At 41.2% G+C, this 20,126-nt stretch overlaps 1 protein-coding gene across 2 annotated transcripts in view; it reads right to left on the reverse strand.

Moving 5' to 3' along the window:
- The window catches only part of PRDM10 (PR/SET domain 10), a 99,361-nt gene that overhangs the window by 58,178 nt on the left and 21,057 nt on the right, over positions 1–20,126 (reverse strand). For both annotated transcript variants that reach the window (XM_019955165.2, XM_019955164.2), the window contains exons 2-4: positions 8,031–8,212; positions 5,562–5,726; positions 3,562–3,621 (exon numbers count right to left, since the gene is read on the reverse strand). In XM_019955165.2, the coding sequence (XP_019810724.1) occupies positions 3,562–3,621; positions 5,562–5,726; positions 8,031–8,099 (294 nt within the window). In that variant the 5' untranslated portion in view covers positions 8,100–8,212. The remainder of the gene's footprint in view (positions 1–3,561; positions 3,622–5,561; positions 5,727–8,030; positions 8,213–20,126) is intronic.

Raw genomic sequence — 20,126 nt, forward strand, 5'->3', positions numbered from 1 at the left:
TGGGTGTTGGTTACAAAGTATGCTTACTTCATATCATTGCATTACTGCTTATAATTTTTTGTACTTTTCTATGTATATGTTCCTGTGGTCATATATGGATGTGAGAGTTGGACTGTGAAGAAGGCTGAGCACCGAAGAATTGATGCGTTTGAACTGTGGTGTTGGAGAAGACTCTTGAGAGTCCCTTGGACTCCAAGGAGATCCAACCAGTCCATTCTGAAGGAGATCAGCCCTGGGATTTCTTTGGAGGGAATGATGCTGAAGCTGAAACTCCAGTACTTTGGCCACCTCATGCGAAAAGCTGACTCATTGGAAAAGACTCTTATGCTGGGAGAGATTGGGGGCAGGAGGAGAAGGGGACGCCAGAGGATGAGATGGCTGGATGGCATCACTGACTCGATGGACTTGAGTCTGAGTGAACTCCAGGAGTTTGTGATGGACAGGGAGGCCTGGCGTGCTGCGATTCATGGGGTCGCAAAGAGTCGGACACGACTGAGCGACTGAACTGAACTGAACTGACTGATGTATATGTTATAGTTTAATCAGAAAGCTTAAAAAAATGATAAGGAAATATGAGGGACACAAAATAAATTACACAAATAAAATGGAAAAGAATAGATGTAAAAATGATCAGAGAAAATGTTAGGTTCAGAAAGTAAAACCAATATACTCACATTGATATTCCTGGGAAAATGAACACATCCAATGAAACTAAAAAGATATTCAAAAATCTAATAGATGAAAATGTTCCCAAAATAGAGTCTTAACCTATCCATCAAAAGGACACACCCTGTCCTAGGGAATTCTGATTCACGTGCTGGTGAAGTCACTAGACTTCAAAGAAAAACTTCAAGGATAAAGAAAGACTCAAACAGGCATTAAGATAGAGAAGGAATGAGGAAAATAATCAAAATTAGACTCAAGATTTCTACAAAAGTAAATGCTAGGAGATAATAGAGAAGAATTCTAAATAGCTGTGGTTACTGAATAGAACAGAAATGTATTAGTTATAATAATAACACAACAAATCCCAAACAGTGAGGGAGAGAAGCGGGGGAAGGACCAGTGTGCTGAGTCAGGTTATCACAGCAGGAGGTGAAGCCTGAGGGGACCAGAGCTCAAGGCGGGTTAGGAAAACATGAGTAAATTAAGTTTAAAGTATTTAGATTAATAATAGCATTTAGGGCACAGTTTTCCCCTGTTTATCTTTTGTCTGTTTTATGTCTGAAAGAAGTCTAGAATAATAGTTACCAACTGTAAGTTAATGAGGATGTTTCTGGGCAGAAATATTGTTTCGGTTTTTATGTACTTTCTTTTTTGCATTACTTCAACTTTTTTATGAAAAAAAATCATTACTCTAAGAATGAGTAAATGAATTAATTATCTAGAAATACAAAGGCATTTCATTTTGTTTTTCCTCTTCAGATGTAAAAATGAATTAAATCTAGCCATTGCTTGTTTGGTAGAATCAATAAATATTCACAGAAATGAACATGATTTGTCTTTATCAAGAATATACTTAATTAGTACAAAATTACTAAAATAAAATAGCAACTCTGCTACAAAATATTTGTGTCTCCCCAAATTTATACATATGTCCAAATCTAACCCCCAGTGTGAGGAAGTTAGGAGGTGGGGCCTCTGAAAGGTGATTGGGTCATGAGGGTGGAGCCCCTATGAGTGGGATGAGTGCCCTTCTACAAGACCCCAGAGGGCAGCATCGCCCTGTCTGCCATGGAGGGCACAGCAAGAAGTCAGCCATCTGTGAATAAGAAGAGGGTTCTCACCAGACAACAAATCTATTGCACCTTGGTCTTGACTTCCCAAACTCCAGAACTGTAAGAAATAAATTTCTGTTGTTTATAATCCACTCAGTATATGGTAGGAGCTTCCCAGGTAGCTCAGCAGTAAAGAATCTGCCGGCCAATTCAAGAGACACAGGAGATCCCGGAAGGAAATGGCAACCCACTCCAGTATTCTTGACTGGGAAATTCCTATGGACGGAGGAGCCTGATGGGCTACAGTCCATGGGATGGAAAAGAGTTGGACATGACTGAGCAACTGAGCAAAGGCACATATGCTATGTATGATATTTTGTTATAGTAGCCCCAATGTACTAAGACAAACTCTCATTCAAGTTGACAGACCTCACAAAATTGTAGGTCACTAGCAATCAGGAATAAATTCAACCGTAAGTGATACGACAAAGACTCCTGATTTTCTCTAGATTCCATAAATAATATTAACCCAAATACTGTCCACTTTTCAAATTTTAAAATATAATTATCCAAGGACTTCCCTGGCAGTCCAGTGACTAAGACTCTGCACTTGCACTGCAGGTAGCACAGGTCCAACCCCTCACAGAGGAACTAAGATTGCACACGCTGCACAGCACAGTCAAAAGTAAAACAGAATAACAAAGCCCCATTGATTTAAAACGTACTAATAAAATAAAATGGAAGTATCCAAATCACCTACTAAGAAATCTGAAAAGCAAAAAGTGCTTACTGATGAGTAAGCTTACTTAAAAATCACTCATGACACTCAGTGGTACAGCTGAATAACAGTCATACTAGCCATCGTGAAAATACAACTATTTGGAGTCACATTCTTTTTAGGGTAGGACTGACAATTGTTAAGCTTGTGTACCTTCTTTATCACTTTCACAACCAGAAGAAAAATAAGGAAGACATCCCTCAAAGTCAAGCAGGATATATTAGAAATAGAGGTAAAAAAAAAAAGAAATGTTTTTAAAGAAAACCAAGAAGAATCTCAATTCTCAGAAACTAAAAGGGAGAAAGTTGCCATTAAGGGTATAGGCAATTTAAGCAGGAATTTTACCCCAATATTTTAAAATAGATTATCGTACTAAGTCAGAGAAAGACAAGTATCATATGAGATCATATATGTGGACTCTAAATGTGATACAAATGAATTTATTTACAAAACAGAAACAGACTCACAGACTTAGAAAACAGACTTATAGTTACCAAAGGGGAGAGAGGGGTGGGCATAAATAAAAAACAGATAGACGACAAGATCCTACTATATAGCACATGGAACTATATTCAGAATCCTGTAATAAACCATAAAGAAAAGAACATTAAGAAAGAATACATATAATATAAATATAGAGATAACTGAATCACTTTGCTCTACACCTGAAACTAACACAACATTACAAATCAAATGTAAGTCAATAATCAAAAAAAAAAGAACAAGTACTAAAATGTTTCCGAATTTCCACAGGCACTTTTGAAACTCAGGATTATTCTTTGGAGCTTGGACCAATACCCAATTAATATCCTTATTTTAATTTAATGCTTAAATTTCCCTGACAGATCATTTTTGTATTACCAAAGTATTTCAATACACACTGGTTGGAGTGTGTTAATGTCGTGTTCTGCTTTGTCTTCATTAACAGACATCGAGAATATTCTAAACACACGAGACACAGACTTTCAGAGAATGCGCAGTGCAGAGGGTTGGGGGTATTCCAGGAGAGGGTACCTTCATAATATTACCCTGAAATAACAAGAAGGCAAAAAAGCAACTCATTACCTGCTGAGCTGTAGCATCCTGTTGGACATAAGCTACTTGGCCTGGGTCTGTAAACAGCGTCTAAACAAACAACAACAACGACAAAAACTTATCAATAGATCTTTAGACAGCTTGTCTGTGCAGGAAAAATTATCCTACTGCTAAGCACCAATTCCTGAGAGAGTTTCTGTCAAATAGCTAGTAATAATCTTTCATTAATAAAGAAGATGAAGACAGTAATCCTATATTTTGCTAAAGCCTTTCATTTATATGTCTTCAAAGAGATTGTAAAAGCTAACCCTCTCCATTGGCTAACACACTGCACACTTCGTGATTTTACTCTAAAGCAAAGCCTCTCCTGAGATTGAATGTCACAGTTAATTAAAAAGGCATTCCGTGAACAAGGGGGCATGCATTCTCACGTAACACTCTGTCATAGGGGTAGACTTGCAATTAAATGAAAATGGTTGGAGATACACTAACAAAGAGAAGAATACTGTATACCCAAGGATTACAACTCCTTCCAATGTAAATGCACACTCAGCAGATGTAGAAAATAAATAAATAAATTGCATTTAATGTTCCATAGACTCTTTTTTGGATAAAGCCAGTAAGATCATAATTTTCAAAGTTCTCATTATAAACATTATTTGGCTGACAGTCATGATAACTAAAGAAGGAAAACCTTCAAAATTATTTTAGCCAGGACACCACAAGAAATCTCCAATCCAAAAAAGTATTCTTTGCTCTAAAACTTTTAAATGACTCTAATTTGCCTAAGGCTTTAGCAAATTTATGGTCATAGGAACCATGGTTAAGTGCTGATTCCAGAAAACTATAAAAGAGAATTTTAGCGAGCTTCTGATTTCTTATATTTGACGTTTAAAAACTATCATAACTCAGACATTTAGTAACATAGTAATGATTTAAAAGTCGGGCACAGGACATTCTTTACATAATCTAGATGTTCTTATTTCAGTACAGCTGGGGGACTAAAACTGAGAAGGGCTATTCCAAAAGTAACATCTGACTATCAGGCAATTTTACCTTTATATAGACTTGAAAGGCATTTATTAGGTGGGTCTCATTTCTTCTTGGGAGTACTTTGGGTCTCCTGATTAAATATTGCATGAGGGCAAATTTTTATTACCAGGATCCTACTACAAAAACTACGGAACTGGGGACTTCCCTGGAGGGCCAATGGTTAAGACCACCTTCCAATGCAGGGCTGCAGGTTCAGTCCTGGTTGGGGGAGCTAAGATCCCACATGCCTCTCAGCCAAAAAACCGAAAGCATAAAAACAGAAGCAATATTGTAACAAATTCAATGAAGACTTCAAAAATGGTCCACGTTAAAAAAAAAATTTTTTTTTAACAAAAAACAATGGAACTGATTTCTAATATATTTTAAAGTGCTATGTACATTATAAAGTGCTAAAAATACAAAGTAACATTTATATATTGGGGGATATTCCTGTTATGCATTTGGAAACCAACACTCAGAGTCACTAGCAAAAAAAATGAAAGCAGTTATAATTGTACAGCTTTTACCCTCACTTCTATAACAGTCCTAAAAATCAATAAATTATTAGTAAATAGCCGTTAACAAGCTAGTAGGATCCCTCACTTACACGTTTAACTGAAATAATGTGCATGTTTCCACTGAGATTCATCTTGATTAAATTACACAGAAATAAATGCCATGTTTGGCCTGGTTCTTGACACTTAGGAAAAGTAACAGGCTGATAATCTTGTTTATAATAATAATCAATCGATATCAACAGTCAGTGGGGAAAAGACCTCATTCCAGGTTAGTGCTCTAACTCCTTATATTTAACATTTAATTTAAATAAATAAACCACATCTTCCTTTGCCACGATGGTTATAAGCTCCTTGAGAGCACACATCTTATCTGCATATTTCCTGCATCAGCTGGCAGCAGCACAGTGACTGGCAGAGCGTAAACCTAAGGGCTGAATTAACAGATTAACAAACAAGCCATCAACCATGGTCCCAACGTGCCTGCGCAGCTTCCACGGGATGGATGTAGACCAGTGTGTGCTGAGGACCATCCACGGAGGCGTAGGAGGCACCATCTGCCGTGTACACCACCTGCTGTGGCGGACGGACCTGGTCATCGGTGTAGACGATCTGGGCCACAGTTCCAGCGTCTGGAACAAAATGCACCTGGGCAAAAAGCAGCAAGTACAAAGTGATCACCCTTGTGGAAGCCACCCTGTAGCACAAAGACGGGGAACTGACCGAGAACACCACACACTTGCATTCCTAAAAGATCCCCATGAAAGGAGAACACGATGAACGAATGGATCATCTGTGCTGAGTCAGTGACTTGGCAAAGGGATCCAAGGACCTTCTCATTGACTTTTACTTAATATTAGGCAACCGATTTAAACACCCCTTTGCTTCAAATATCAACTGCAGGTCTCTCTTTTGGGGCGTGCTGAGAAGAAACGTGGCAGAAGATTCCTGATGGACAACACTACCAAACTACAAAACACGGATTATTCTGTAAGGTGGAAAAATATGTCAAGACTCAAAAGTCAGTTGCTTTCAACATGTCATAAAAATTCCACTTTCTAACAAAGAGTGCCTTTTGGCAAACACAGTAAAACAAGGTCACTTGCTTTCGTACAAATTCTTCTGTCCTCCACCGCTGTTCTGTAGGCAAGGGGTGAATGTCTGCTGACTTGGTGAATGTAACAGAACTTTTCTTTGCCAAGTAGGACACAAAAAATTCTGAGAATGTACTTTTCAGGGGTTTTGGATAACTATTTCAGTTGTCACCAGGGGAAATAATTTTCTGTCTATGAAGAAGTAAAGCAGAAACTGATTCTGTAAAGTGCTTTCTGAGCAGTCAGCTTTGGAGGTTTGAGTTCCTGCAGGTTGGCACACAGCCTAGTGTCTGATATTGAAGGTACAAAGCAGATGGTCAAAGCATGCATTTGGGAGAGAAATAATTTATGTGCTGATATTGAAGTCAGGCCCTCTTAGGTCGGAATCTTTACTCATACTGTCTTGGCTTTACACATAATTTTTTACTTCAGTTTTTTCCAGTGGAGAACAGATCCCAAAGATGACATAAGCTAATTCAACCCACAGAAAGAAAACTGGAGACAAGATGCAGTCAAGCACCATGTAAATAAAACAGACTTCCACTTTAGCACTAAGTGATCACCCCAGCTTCTACATAAATCTGCTCTGCCCATGAAGATACAATTTGCACAAGAACTGGGCTTCTGAAATATCTGTGCAATTTTAAGTGCTGCAAGATAATTTTGTGAGTTTAGATTTGTTCATTAACATCAAAATCTTTAACTAGTCTCAGTGCTTAAAAAAGAAAAAAAATTTTTTCCTTGAGAGTTATCCAAACTCTTCAACTTGGTCTTCATCACCAAGTACTTGGCTAAACCAGGATTCCTGGATGGGGGAAGAAATATTGCAAGGATGGGGTGCAACAAAGGATGCTGAGCTCTGCTGCCTACTGTCTGATTACCTGCAAATGTGGACCCTATTTATTAATGGACTACATTTTTCTTTATAAACAAAGTACCCCAAAATATATAGCTATATGAAAGTAGCCTTCCAGATAGCTTCCATGAGAACCAAAACAGCATTCTGAATTATTCTGCTGGAAGCTTCTCTGGTACCTTTTTCTCAGTATTCAGACACAGACTTTTAAATCATATCTGATGACTGATTTTATGTACTGTAACATTAGTTATACTATGTAAATCAAACATAATATGTGTATTTAAAGGCTTCAATATAAAGTTTCTGATTACTTAGCAACTGAACAACTATGGTTATGTAATTTGATGAAAATGAAATTACATATATATTATAATGCTATACAATGAAGTTTCATACTTTGGTCACATATAAAATGTGGCTCCCTATGACTGCTGACTCTTACCAAAATTCAAATCCATACCAAAAACGCAGAGATTCACTTTTGCTAAGGACAGTCAAAAGAATGTGTAGCTGGTTAGTAGAGCGATATCTGAATAAATGACTAACCTCCAGAGCTGTTGATTCACTGGGACAACTTTCAATGAGAAGTTTACATTCTGAATTTGAAAAGAAAAGGAAAAGCCACTCACTTTATAGACATACCTTGTACTTCACTACACACAAAAAATCAAAACCCTTTCCTGGATAACATAAAAGAAACCCTGCAGTTTGAAGCTTTCACCATGAAATAAAATGGAGCAGTGAAGAGGATTATGACAGTAAGTTGGGGGAAAGGCAGAGAAGCCCATGGGTGGTATGTAGCTTCTTGAAATCACAGCGACCATGCAGATGGAGGATTCGAAGCGCTGAAATGCTGCCCATTCCTTGAGTACCACGTCTGCCCATCAGCTCCCTCCTTGCCCCACATCACTATACAGGAGCTGCTATTTCTCTAGCTGTCAGCAAACTCTACCAACTAAAACACCGCGGTCAGTGCCCAGCTGGGAGAGCACTTTTCACCTGCGCAGCGTTCTCCTCGTGCTCTGCAGCCGGGGGCCACACGTGTGAGCCTTCATCTTTGGAATCCATCCCCTCTCGGCTGGACAGCGGCCCAGGCACCTAGAGTTGTGCAGGGTGAAGGACAGTCATCTGTCTCCCATGCACGTGCTCGTCAGGGACAGGAAGGCCTCTCTGCAGCGTGCCTGAGAAAAAGAGAACAGGACCCAAGACTTAAATACATGAATGTGTTTTAATAAGTTACAGTCTCAGCCACAAAGAGGAAAAAAAAAAAAGAAAGCTTTGTAAGAGATAACACACCTGGGCAAAAAAGGTGAAAATGGAGAAATTATATGTAAAAATGACACAATGTACTGCATGCACGTTCTGCTCTGGGCCCATGCCAGGTGGATGGAGCCTTCATCACACTGAGTGTGGTCCCTAGTTCTCCCCAGGAGGAGGATGACAAGGCCCCCAAGTCAGTCAAGCGCTGGGCTGACACCAAATCTTACTGCGGCTCAGCCAGCTCGTCCCTGTTTGCACACCTGTCGAGACACTGACTTCCTATACCACCAACTCAAAATGAAAAGCAGCATAATAAAAGTCACAAAATAAGGGAAAATGGCAGGTGGAGGGAGCCAAATTTTCTGGGCCACAGTTTGGTGAATACGGATACCAACTCTGTTTCCTATGGAGTCAATACAGGAGTGATGAGCTGGCAAATCAAAGCCTCACTAAACATCAATGGGCACAAAACCTATATCTTGAAATATGACTATTTTCCAAAACAGATGTTGTAATCAATCTTCCCTTCTGATGACGATAAAACACTGATGGTTTAAAGGTCACGTGAGATCTGCTGTTTAACAGGGCAGCCGGGCCTGATACACCTCCTTCTGCTGGCCCAGCAACTGGCATCATAGACAGGCAAGGCCAAGCTGCTCAGAACACCACTCAACTAAAGATGAGAAGGACCACTGCCCAGAACCCTGCCAGAACTTTCTCCACCGTGAAATAACCTGAGAAACATTTTGAAGCTATGCACCAGAATAAGGCCTATGGAAGAAAAGAAACTGGGACACACAGCCTCGGGGTGTCTGGGATACAGAATGGCCACGTCCGAACCACCTGGGAGCCTCTCGGGAGCCAGGGAGGGGCTCGGTGCATCACTAGCATCCTCATCCCAACAGAAGCCGCCCCACCACACACACTTGCCCTGCACCCTCCAGAGGATCCTGCAAACAATGCCCCCATCAACAGCAGGTGACTGTAAGCAAAGGGGCTGTAATGTTCTCTATCTTGTATCTAGACTGGGGTGGCGGATACATGGGGAAATCACATGTAAAAAGCCATCAACCTATTCAGTTAAGAGGTGAATTTTATCATGTGTAAGTTACACCTACAATGTTGCCTTTTTGTTAAGCATATCTTCCTTATATAGTAGTACTATTTAAGCATACATAAAAAGATAGTGAGGGTGAGTTGTACAGTATGTGAATTAAACTTCAACAAAGTTGTTATATATTTTTTAAAAGGAACAAAAATATTAAGAAACTCAGAGGAATGTCACCAATAATATAAAGAGCTACAGGAAGATAATCACGAAATTGTACAAAAGGAGATAAAAACTGTACAAGAGGCCCCATATTATAAAATCAGAAAATGTTCCACATTGGAAATGTTTAATTCTTTTTTATTTTGAAATAATTTCAGATGGAAAAGCAGCAAAAATAGTACAAAGAATTTCTGTATTTCTTCACTGTTCCCCCAAATGTTAACATTTTACCAGGTTTGCTTTATTATTCTCTCTCCTCCTCTTTCATCCTCTCTCTCTCTTTTCCATCTTTTTTTAACTATTTGAGAGTAAGTTGCAGGCAAAAAAACTCCTTTACTATTAAATTATTAAGTGCCTATTTCCTAAAAGAAGGATATTTTCTCACAGAACGACAGTACTTCTATCAAAATCAGGATATTAACAGTGCTATTATCTAACTTACAGACCACATTCAACTTTTGCCAATTGTCTGATTACCGTCCTTTGCAGAGAAGGAGAGCCCTCTTTTTCTGGCCAAGGGTCCACTCTGGCCTCATGCACGGCGTGTCGCTGCCAACATGTCCTGTCAGTTCCCTCCGACCGGGAACAGTCCCCAGTCTTTCCTAGTTCTCCATGACCTTGACATATTACAAACTCACAGGCCATTTATTTTTCAGAAGGTCCCTTAATTTGAGTTTGTCTGATGTCTCTTCATGGTTAGACTCAGGATACCTATTTTCAACAGGAATTAATACAAGCAAAAAAAATGCTATGCTTTTCCCATACAGGAATCGGAGATTTTATTTTTTCAACTTAGTTGATCAACTGCACAAACAACCAAGTAGACACTGGGATGCAGCGAGGATGGAGGCAGGCTTAACTCCCATACTCAGAAAATACACCGGCCCAGCATGCCTTCTTATTTGTTTTCATTTCTAGCAAGCTGCCTGTTATTTCTTTTGTTTTTAGTTATATACTTTCAATAGGCGGCAAATTCAGTTGCCTCAAAATTCAAAAGGCACAAAAAGGTGTACGGGGGACAATCTTGCTACCTGGAATCCCTTACCAGTCTTCAGAACTAATTCATAGTATCGATTTCTTATCTATTCTTCCAAAGATATGTTATACAAGCAATTTATATTGTATATAAACAAAAATATAAATACTCCCTGCCTCTCCAAACCACAAATGGCGTCATAGTATCGATTCTATACAAAGCAGCATCTCTTTTAAACCTTATTTATTCCATATAATACCATCCCTTTTACATTGTTCCAGATCCCTATAGCATTTGTTCCCTCTTTACTATAGCTTTATCATTTCATTGTATGAACACATCATAATGTATTTAATGCTATGCTGATAAATGTTTGTGATGAGTAAGTTTGGACATGCGTGTTATGTCTTGAATTCTCGTATCCTGAATTCCTAGCTGAAGGATGATAAGCAGTTAAAGGGGCTGTGTGACTGTTAAGTAACTGATACTTTCTAACTCCAGCACTGGGGCTGTCCCCTCCCTGTGCCTGGCACATGAGGGCCTGGGGACACACAGGTAAGTGCTCTGACCTGCACAGGAGGCAGAGTGGCTACAAGCTTGGGCTCTGGACCCAGATTTCGGCAGCAATTCTGTGACTTCAGTGATGTTAGGCAGAGCATGGACGTGCTCTAAATCACTCTCCTTCTCCTTACAATTGGGATCATAAGGCTATCAAGAGAACATGAGATAATGCACGTAAGACGCTCACTTCACACAATGCCTGCCCCATGACAAACACTCACCAAGTAGCTTTAAAATAAGGCATTCAATCACATTGCATCTTTCTGTCTAACTGTGTGCCTCCCTAACTCAACCCTAAGTTCCTCCATGTCAAGGAATGTGAGTCGCTCTAGATCTGGCGTGTGGCAGGTCCCTGATCATGTGCACGGATGGTTGCCGGGGGGAAAAAGAAGAAGACACCTGATTCCTAAGTGGGTATCCACAGATGACTTGTTGGAGAAGATGAAAGTTGAAGGATGAACAGGAACAAGAAAGCAGAGATCGGAAGGGATGGGAAATTACTCCAGACTAAAATATCTTTCTTCTAATCTTACCAAGATAAAGAAGTAGATATAACAATGACATAAAACACCAGAAATCACATAAAGCAAGGATAAAGGGGGAGAAAAAAGGAAATAACTACTTAGCAGATGGGAGTAAAATAACAGTACAGTTCATTGACACATAGGAAAGCCTGCTAGTAAAGTTTAGTATTACAGATGTGAAATATTGCCCCAAATGGTACTTCCCAATCATTTTCCCTTGTGGCTCAGCTGGTAAAGATTCCACCTGCAATGTGGGAAACCTGGGTTCGATCCCTGGATTGGGAAGATCCCCTGGAGAAGGGAAAGGCTATCCACTCCAGTATTCTAGCCTGGAGAATTCCATGGACTGTATAGCTCAAGGGGTCGCAAAGAATCGGATACAACTAAGCGACTTTCACTCACTCACTCACTCATTTTAAAATACAGTTAGCACATAAAGAAGCCCAAGATGGCGAACTCTTTCATTCAAAAAATGTCTGGAATCTAAAGCACCGATACAGAATACCCAGTTCTTGTTCTTTAAGATATACTTACAAGACCTACAGAGTTTCTGTAACTACTGAACTATTTAAAACTGTGTGATATTCTTCAATTATTTGTTGTTTAATAAACTGTTCAAGAAAACTGAAATCTAGGTATGAGTCTGCTCCTAAGTCACTTGAAATCCTCTAGCATCAGCGCTGTCAACTGTAAAACCAGAGTATAAAGGGGTTTCTGGCCTTAAGCTTAGATGGGAAGCAGCAGAGAACAGTAGAAAATCCACAGGCTCTGAGTTGAGCACCCGGGCTTCCCCACTAGCTCAGCTGCTCAGCAGTTACATCCCTTGGCCAAATCACATATGCTCCTGGAGCCTCGATGTCATCCTATGTAAAATGGAGATGATAATGACCTCCTGGTGTTACTGTGAGGGTTACATGACATGTGTAAAACTCCCAGGCATAGATCTAGCACATGGTGGTGCTCAAATATGCCAATTTTCACATTTTCCTGATGAACCGTAAGAGCTTCAGAATTTTCAAAACATTTTATATTTTTTTAACTTAGCAATTTGTCCAATAACAACTGGCCTGTACCTGGACATCCTTCATAGCAAGGCTTGTCATATTTGATTTCCTTTATTTTTATTTCACAGCACAGTTTATAGAGCTCTGTTGATCTTGATTTATAGGCAATGGGTCAGGGGCAGGAATGATTCCAGGAAGTACCTTAGCGCTGTCCAACAGGTGAGTGCTGACAGACACTGTGACTTGGAGACAGAGTTCTCTGCTCCTCTTCTCAATCTCAAAGAACCTGAGAGCCACAAACTGTAGCTTGTCTAGAGAATGGCCACCCATCATTCTTTCTTTCTTTCACCCACTGTCCAAAATGTCAGAGACTTCATTTCCAGGAAAAAAAGCATTTCTATTCTCTCTAATGATTTTTTTAAGGTGGTAAATTTTATTTTTCTTTAAATTTATTTATTTTAATTGGAGGCTAATTAATTTACAATTATTGTAGTGGTTTTTGCCATACACTGACATGAATCAGCCATGGGTGTACATGTGTTCCCCAACCTGAACCCCCCTCCCACTTCCCTCCCATCTCATCCCTCAGGGCTATCCCAGTGCACCAGCCCTGAGCACCCTGTCTCATGCATCGAACCTGGACTGGTGATCTGTTTCACATATGATAATATACATGTTTCAACGCTATTCTCAAAAAATGGGCCAAAGAACTAAACAGAAATTTCTCCAAAGAAGACATACAGATGGCTAACAAACACATGAAGAGATGCTCAACATCACTCAATATCAGAGAAATGCAAATCAAACCATAATGAGGTACCATTTCACGCCAGTCAGAATGGCTGTTATCCAAAAGTCTGCAAACAATAAATGCTGTAGAGGGTGTGGAGAAAAGGGAACCCTCTTACACTGTTGGTGGGAATGCGAACTACTACAGCCACTATGGAGAACAGTGTGGAGATTCCTTAAAAACTAGAACTACCATATGACCCAGCAATCCCACTGCTGGGCATACATACCAAGGAAACCAGAATTAAAAGAGACACGTGTACCCCAATGTGCATCGCAGCACTGTTTATAATAGCCAGGACATGGAAGCAACCTAGATGTCCATCAGCAGATCAATGGATAAGAAAGTTGTGGCACATATACACAATGGAGTATTAGTCAGCCATTAAAAAGAATACATTTGAATCAGTTCTAATGACGTGGATGAAACTGAAGCCTATTATACAGAGTGAAGTAAGTCAGAAAGAAAAACACCAATACAGTATATTAACCCATATATATGGAATTTAGAAAGATGGTAACGATGACCCTATATGTGAGACAGCAAAAGGGACACAGATGTATTGAACGGTCTTTTGGACTCTCTAATGATTTTATGGGCTTCCCTGAAAGCTCATTGGTAAAGAATCCACCTGCAATGCAGGAGACCCTCATTAGATTCCTGGGTCGGGAAGATCCGCTGGAGAAGGGATAGGCTACCCACTCCAGTATTCCTGGGCTTCCCTTGTGGCTCAGCTGGTAAAGAATCCACCTGCAATGCGGGAGACCTGGGTTCGATCCCTGGGTTGGTTATTCAACAAATATTTATTAAATTTATTAATAAATGTATTAAATTAGTATGTGCCAGGGACTATTCTAGGTCATATATATTAATATACATTATAGGTACTGGTGGTAAAGAATCCACCTGCCAATGCAGGAGACGTAAGAGGTGTGGGTTCAATTCCTGGGTCAGGAAGATCCCCTGGAGGAGGAAATGGCAACCTACTCCAATATTCTTACCTGGGAAATCCCATGGACAAAAGAGCCTGGTGGCTACAATCCATGGGGTCACAAAGAATCAGACATAACTGAACATACACACATATGAATAAAGAGTGTAACAATATAATTGAAAGTATGAGCCTTAGAATTGGACAAATCTGGGTTCTATGCCCCCAAATCTACCACGTGTTTACCAGAGTATGACACTAATAAGCCACAGACTGAGTCTCAGTCTCCTCACTGGAAAATCCAAATTATCTGCCTGACTCGGTTGCTGTAAGAGTAAACAGTCTAGGTTCCATCAAGTCTTTAACGTGATTTTTTTCACCTGCTCACGTTTCTGATCGAGGGTCGACTCCACCACACTGGGTTCTGTAGTAACTACCATCCAGATGGCGGTAAGGATGTGGACACACTGCTTGCCTGAGTGTGACCTTGCTCGCCGCCCTTCATTAGTTCCGCCCTCGCTTCACTGAGTCAGTGTACCGTCAGCACTAGACTCCCTGAGTGGAGCTGCCACTTTAAATGTCTTCAAAAAGATGACACTATAATTTGGCATTAAACCAAGAGCCATATGAACAGCAGCTGGGCATAAATTTGATTAGGGAAGCAAACATCCATCACTGGAAAAATGACCTTGCCCACCAGATCTATGGTACCTGGGTAAGAGACAGGGCAGCATGAACGATGCTGCATTGCGTTATTACTGAGACGTGGAAACACAGGCCTGCCACAGGCTGAGGAAAACAACACCAGGATCACAACTCCCAGAATGGGTAGGAGCTGCTTGCAGGAGATTCCAGGTGACAGCAGAAATGCTGTGTCAGCCACACTCTTGGTGACACAGAGACAGCAATGACTCTGAGCCAAAAGTGATTCTCAAGAGTCAGATTCTGACAGTGACAATATTTAGGAGTATCTTAAACATTTTACTTATTTTCCCCTCCACATATGTGCATGAATGATACCAATCCATGCCCAAATAAATCTAAAAGAACTCTTTCAACAAGTATACAGTAAAAATTCTGAGTAGCAGAAAGCCCTTGTATCAGAGTTTAGTTGGCAAGGCTTGTTCCTTTCGTAATGATACATAAAATAATTGTGTTTCTTACCAGCAACATCTTAGATTCAATACAACGTGACAGCATTTGGGATCACAGAGCATGATGATGAATATTCAAAAAACAGTAGTAATTTTTTTTTCATGCTTTGTGAACATCAAGCATTAAAGGTGAGCAAGAACTCTGCTCCCTTGGAGCTCACAGTCTAGTGGGATGGAAGGGCAGCTGGCTTCCCAACTCACCTGGGACACTTGCGTGGTTAAGACCGACACCAAGGAACAGTCAGGGGGAAGAAGAAGGCAAGAGAGACGCCTGCCTTTCCAGCCAGTTCACTGGTAAGGCAGCCCTGAGCCAGATGGAGTGGCTGAGGGGTCTAGCCTCCACCTCGTCTCCCCTCCTCATAGTTCCCATGTTTCCCAGGTGCTGCTCACCCCCTACCACCCACCAGCCTGGTTCCCACCATCACTGGCCCTTCTGGGCTGAAAGAAGCCAGTTCTCCAGAACCACTTAGGACATGGAATCGAGACGCTCCTATTTCATGACCTGCAGGAAGAGATGGAAGAAGAGGCCCAGACCCACCTTCAAATGCAGACAGGCACATTACTGAGCCTCAGAAACACTGAGGCTGCAGCAGAGGTTTCTGTGCTGGGGTGGCATGGCACCTTCCAGATACATCATTCTTTACATGGAGAAGTGTGCTGCATTCTAGACGGTAGGCATGCAAACTGACTTCTCTGGCTCATTACAAAGTAACCAGCAGAAACTGCTAACCCCTTCCCTGAATTCTAACAAGAGACATGAGTCATGGAGAGAAGTTAGAGGGAGGCTGAAACACTTGCAAAATGGATAAAAACTGTGGAAGGCAATGGAGGTGGTGGCTTCACAATTTGGGGAGGGAGTGGTGGGTGGGGTCTGGGGACAGAAGAGGAGGGGTCCAGCCCCCAGAGTGGGACGCGCTGTCTTCTCCCTGAGCACCTGGTGCCAGCAGCACCACAGTGCAGACACGCAGCAGCCAGCGGGTGGGAAACGTTAAGGAAGCACGAGAAGGCTAGGGGAGCAGACACCGAGGGGGCCTGCCAGCTGCCTCTCCTCGGGGCTAGGGCAGAGTGTGCAGGACAGGAAAGTTCCCCTGGGGCAGACAGAGAGTGGCTGGGCCCAGAGGCTGTCTGGCCTGGTGCACAAACAATTGCTTATTTTTGTTTGCTTAAAACTTTTTTTCTTTTAAATTTTGGATCTTCATTGCTGCGCGCAGGTTTTCTCTAGTTCAGAGAGCGGGGGCTACTCTCCAGCTGTGGTGCGTGGGCTTCTCATTGCAGCGGCTTCTCTTGTTTTGGAGCATGGGCTCCAGGGCATGCAGGCTTCAGTAGTTGTGGATCACGACCTTTAGTTGCCCTGACCAGGGACCAGGGATCAAACCCGTATCCCCTGCATTGGCAGGTGGATTCTTGACCACTGAGCCACCAGAGAACTCCCTGCCTGTTGAACCTTTCCGCTTTCTCTGAATGAGCAGGGATAGCAATAAAAAGAGCAACCTTCAGGAATACCTATGTGGAAATTTGTCTCCATTTAAAGCAGTGGGGCCGGAACTCGCTTTAGGTTAGTTACACTGGAACAGGATCACAGCCACTGGAATGGCAACTTCAGTTTGCTATACTGACATTAGACCAGGCTTCGGAGTCAGACAGCCTGACTTAAAGTCATGGATCTGCCACTTGTAGCTTCTGACAGTTTGTTTACTCTTTCTGAGCTTCAGTGTCCTCATCTATAGGATAAAAAACTGAAGGATATTAGGTGTGTAGTAGTAGATAAGTGTAACCAATGTACACAATACAAAACCACTTTTGTGTCAAGAAACAGAAAGGAAACCCTTTGAAGTCATATTTAAAGATTAGATCCCACTTGGAAAAGAGTGATTTCACGCTAGGTACAGAGGGGAGGGAAAAAACCACTTTCATTAAAGCACTAAGTTATAAAAAAGGAAAAGAAAGATAATGGGGAATCTAATTCTGTGACACAGAATAATAGGATTTCAGAACTAGGAGAGAAACCCCAAACCCATCGTTCTCAGATATGTTCACAATACAGAACCACAGTGTTCTCTGCTGAGCACCATGAAATATTTACGTCTAACGTCACGAACAACATTCCATAACATTGTATAGCACTATGCGCCAGGCATATTCTAAGTATTCTGCATGTGTTGATTCATTTAGTTTTCACAACAACCATGAAGTTGGTACATTATTGTCTCTATAGGTGAGGGACTGAGAAAGAGAGAGGTTAGGTGACTTGCCCAGGGTCACAGAGTGGGAGGAGTCTGTATGTGGCAGAGCTGTGATCAAGCCCAGGCACCTGCTTCTGAATCCAGGTGGAGGCTCCCATTCGACCCTGCTTCTCAGTCCACAAACTAAGATCACTTGCCCTGTGTTAAGATTCCAGCATAAATGACTCCATTATATGAGTCATATAAATATCACATCCAATCTCATTTTACAGTTCTTTACACTTACCCAGTTAAGCAAAACTAGGTATTCCCATACCTTCCACTAATTTTTTTTGCTCCTTGTTCATTTGTCACCTCCCAGTGCTAAGTTGATTGGCAGTAGTAGCAATAAACAGTTAATGAAATTTCATGGGACAAGAAATTCAAAATTAAGAAAATTCTATCCATTGTTTTTACTTAAATGGAGAAAACACATTGGCCCAGCTCTAGAACACTACTGTTTGGGGAGAGGGTAGTTTGGGAACCACTCATCTAGGACAACTTCCATCTTAGAGAAGCTTCCATCCAGCCAGCCCTCTGGTGCGTGACCCTGGCGCAGCCGAGGGAAGACAGTGCCCCCTGGCCAAGCTCAGGACGGGCTGGGCTGCCGTGTGCCAGCACTGGTCTCAGGAGTGACACTCATCAGTCCGTTGAGCTGATTTAATGTCATGACACCCAAGAAAGCTGTTTAACCTCACAATTCAGAAGACACGACAGGACATTGTCCCAGCAAGTGCTCCGCTCCGCACACCTGACCATCACTGCGTGACTGAGGTGCTGCAGTAAACGTGCAAGCTACAAGATCAGACGCTCAGACTGGCGCATGAAGAAGACATGGTACCTATATGTGTAAGGAATATGACTCAGTCATAAAAGAGAACAAAATGATGCTATTTGCAGCAACGTAGATGGACCTGAAGGTTAAGTGAGGTCGGACAGAGAAAGACGAATGTGCTATGATATCACTTACATGTGGAATCTAAATTATGACACAAGTGGACATGTCTGTAAGAGAGAAACAGACTCACAGACACAGAGAACAGACTTGTGGTCGCGGTGGGGTCGGGGAGAGACGGACTGGGAGCTTGGGAGAGCAGACACAAACTAGCAATATGCAGGATGGATAAACAGCAAGGTCCTATTATATAGCACAGCGAACTGTATCCAATATTCTTTAATAATCTATAAGGAAAAGATTATGAAAACATATATAAATATATACACATGCATAGTTGAATCACTTTGCTACATACCAAAAACAAATACAACACTGTAAATCAACTATATTTTAATAAATAAATTCATTATAAGTGGGGGGGGGAGCTTCTACAATGTTCACTCATTTGGAATGGAAAGTTGAGATTTTACATTTCACTGATATCTGGAAGAAAGAAGTTTCTTTTTCTTATCAGTTTGAAAAACTGAACTTGGTTCTAAATGGCGAAGAGGAATCGGTAGGGGAAGGAACAATGGACACATCACAGGATTATACAGATTTCAACACAAACTCCCATCCTTGCTGAAAGGGGGAAGACCAAATACTCATCACATAGTTTCTCAATTTTAAAAATTCACAACAAATGACTATTTCCACTGAGAAAAAATGAAAATGAGAAGTGAAAACGATCAGCAACATTCTTGCCTTGCCTGGCAAGGTGCCCCACGCTCAGCAGACACTGTTTATTCGGGCTTCACCTCGGCCAGACCGGCCTACAGATCACAAAAGACAAAGTGACCACAGACAGAGTGCCACCTCGACCACAGCTCTGGGTCTGGTCAGCCTGAGGTCCCTCCATCTGCCAGAGCCCAGATCCACAGGACCACTCTGACCCCAGCTCAAGAGCTCCTGGAAACCTGTAAGTGAGGGCAGAGAAGTAGGACTAAAATATCATTTTTTAACTCCACAAGGAAATATTAATAAAATAAGCACACTTACAGGGAAGGGAAATATGCCTAAAAAACTAAAAAGTTTCTAAGAAAGAAAATAATCAGGGAACCAGGCTTTCATAAAAGCTTTTCATGAAATTTTTTTCTTTTTATAAAAGAAATTTTTAAAATTATAATAACAAACCTTTGACTAGATTCCAAATAAAAGAGGGGGTTTTAACTAAGCAGTTATGGATTGGGGATATTTCCATATAAGCAGAGAAGTCTAAGGGTAAAGAGAGGATGAAAAAGGCATCATAATGGGGTCCTCCGGGTATTTCTACCGATGCCATTCACATTTGTTACAAATGCTGGCAATGAAGTAAATAGTGAAATGCACAAGACTACAGAAAAAGTCCAGATAAAATTTTATGCCAATTGAAAAACTCCAGAAAAACCTTCAGAAACTGGATAAGTGAGCGGGAGACAATGGCCAACAAATTTCAGCGTAAGCGGCACTTTTCATATTAACGAGAC

This window comes from Bos indicus, chromosome 29, assembly GCF_029378745.1.
Source record: "Bos indicus isolate NIAB-ARS_2022 breed Sahiwal x Tharparkar chromosome 29, NIAB-ARS_B.indTharparkar_mat_pri_1.0, whole genome shotgun sequence".
Classification (NCBI taxonomy): domain Eukaryota; kingdom Metazoa; phylum Chordata; class Mammalia; order Artiodactyla; family Bovidae; genus Bos; species Bos indicus.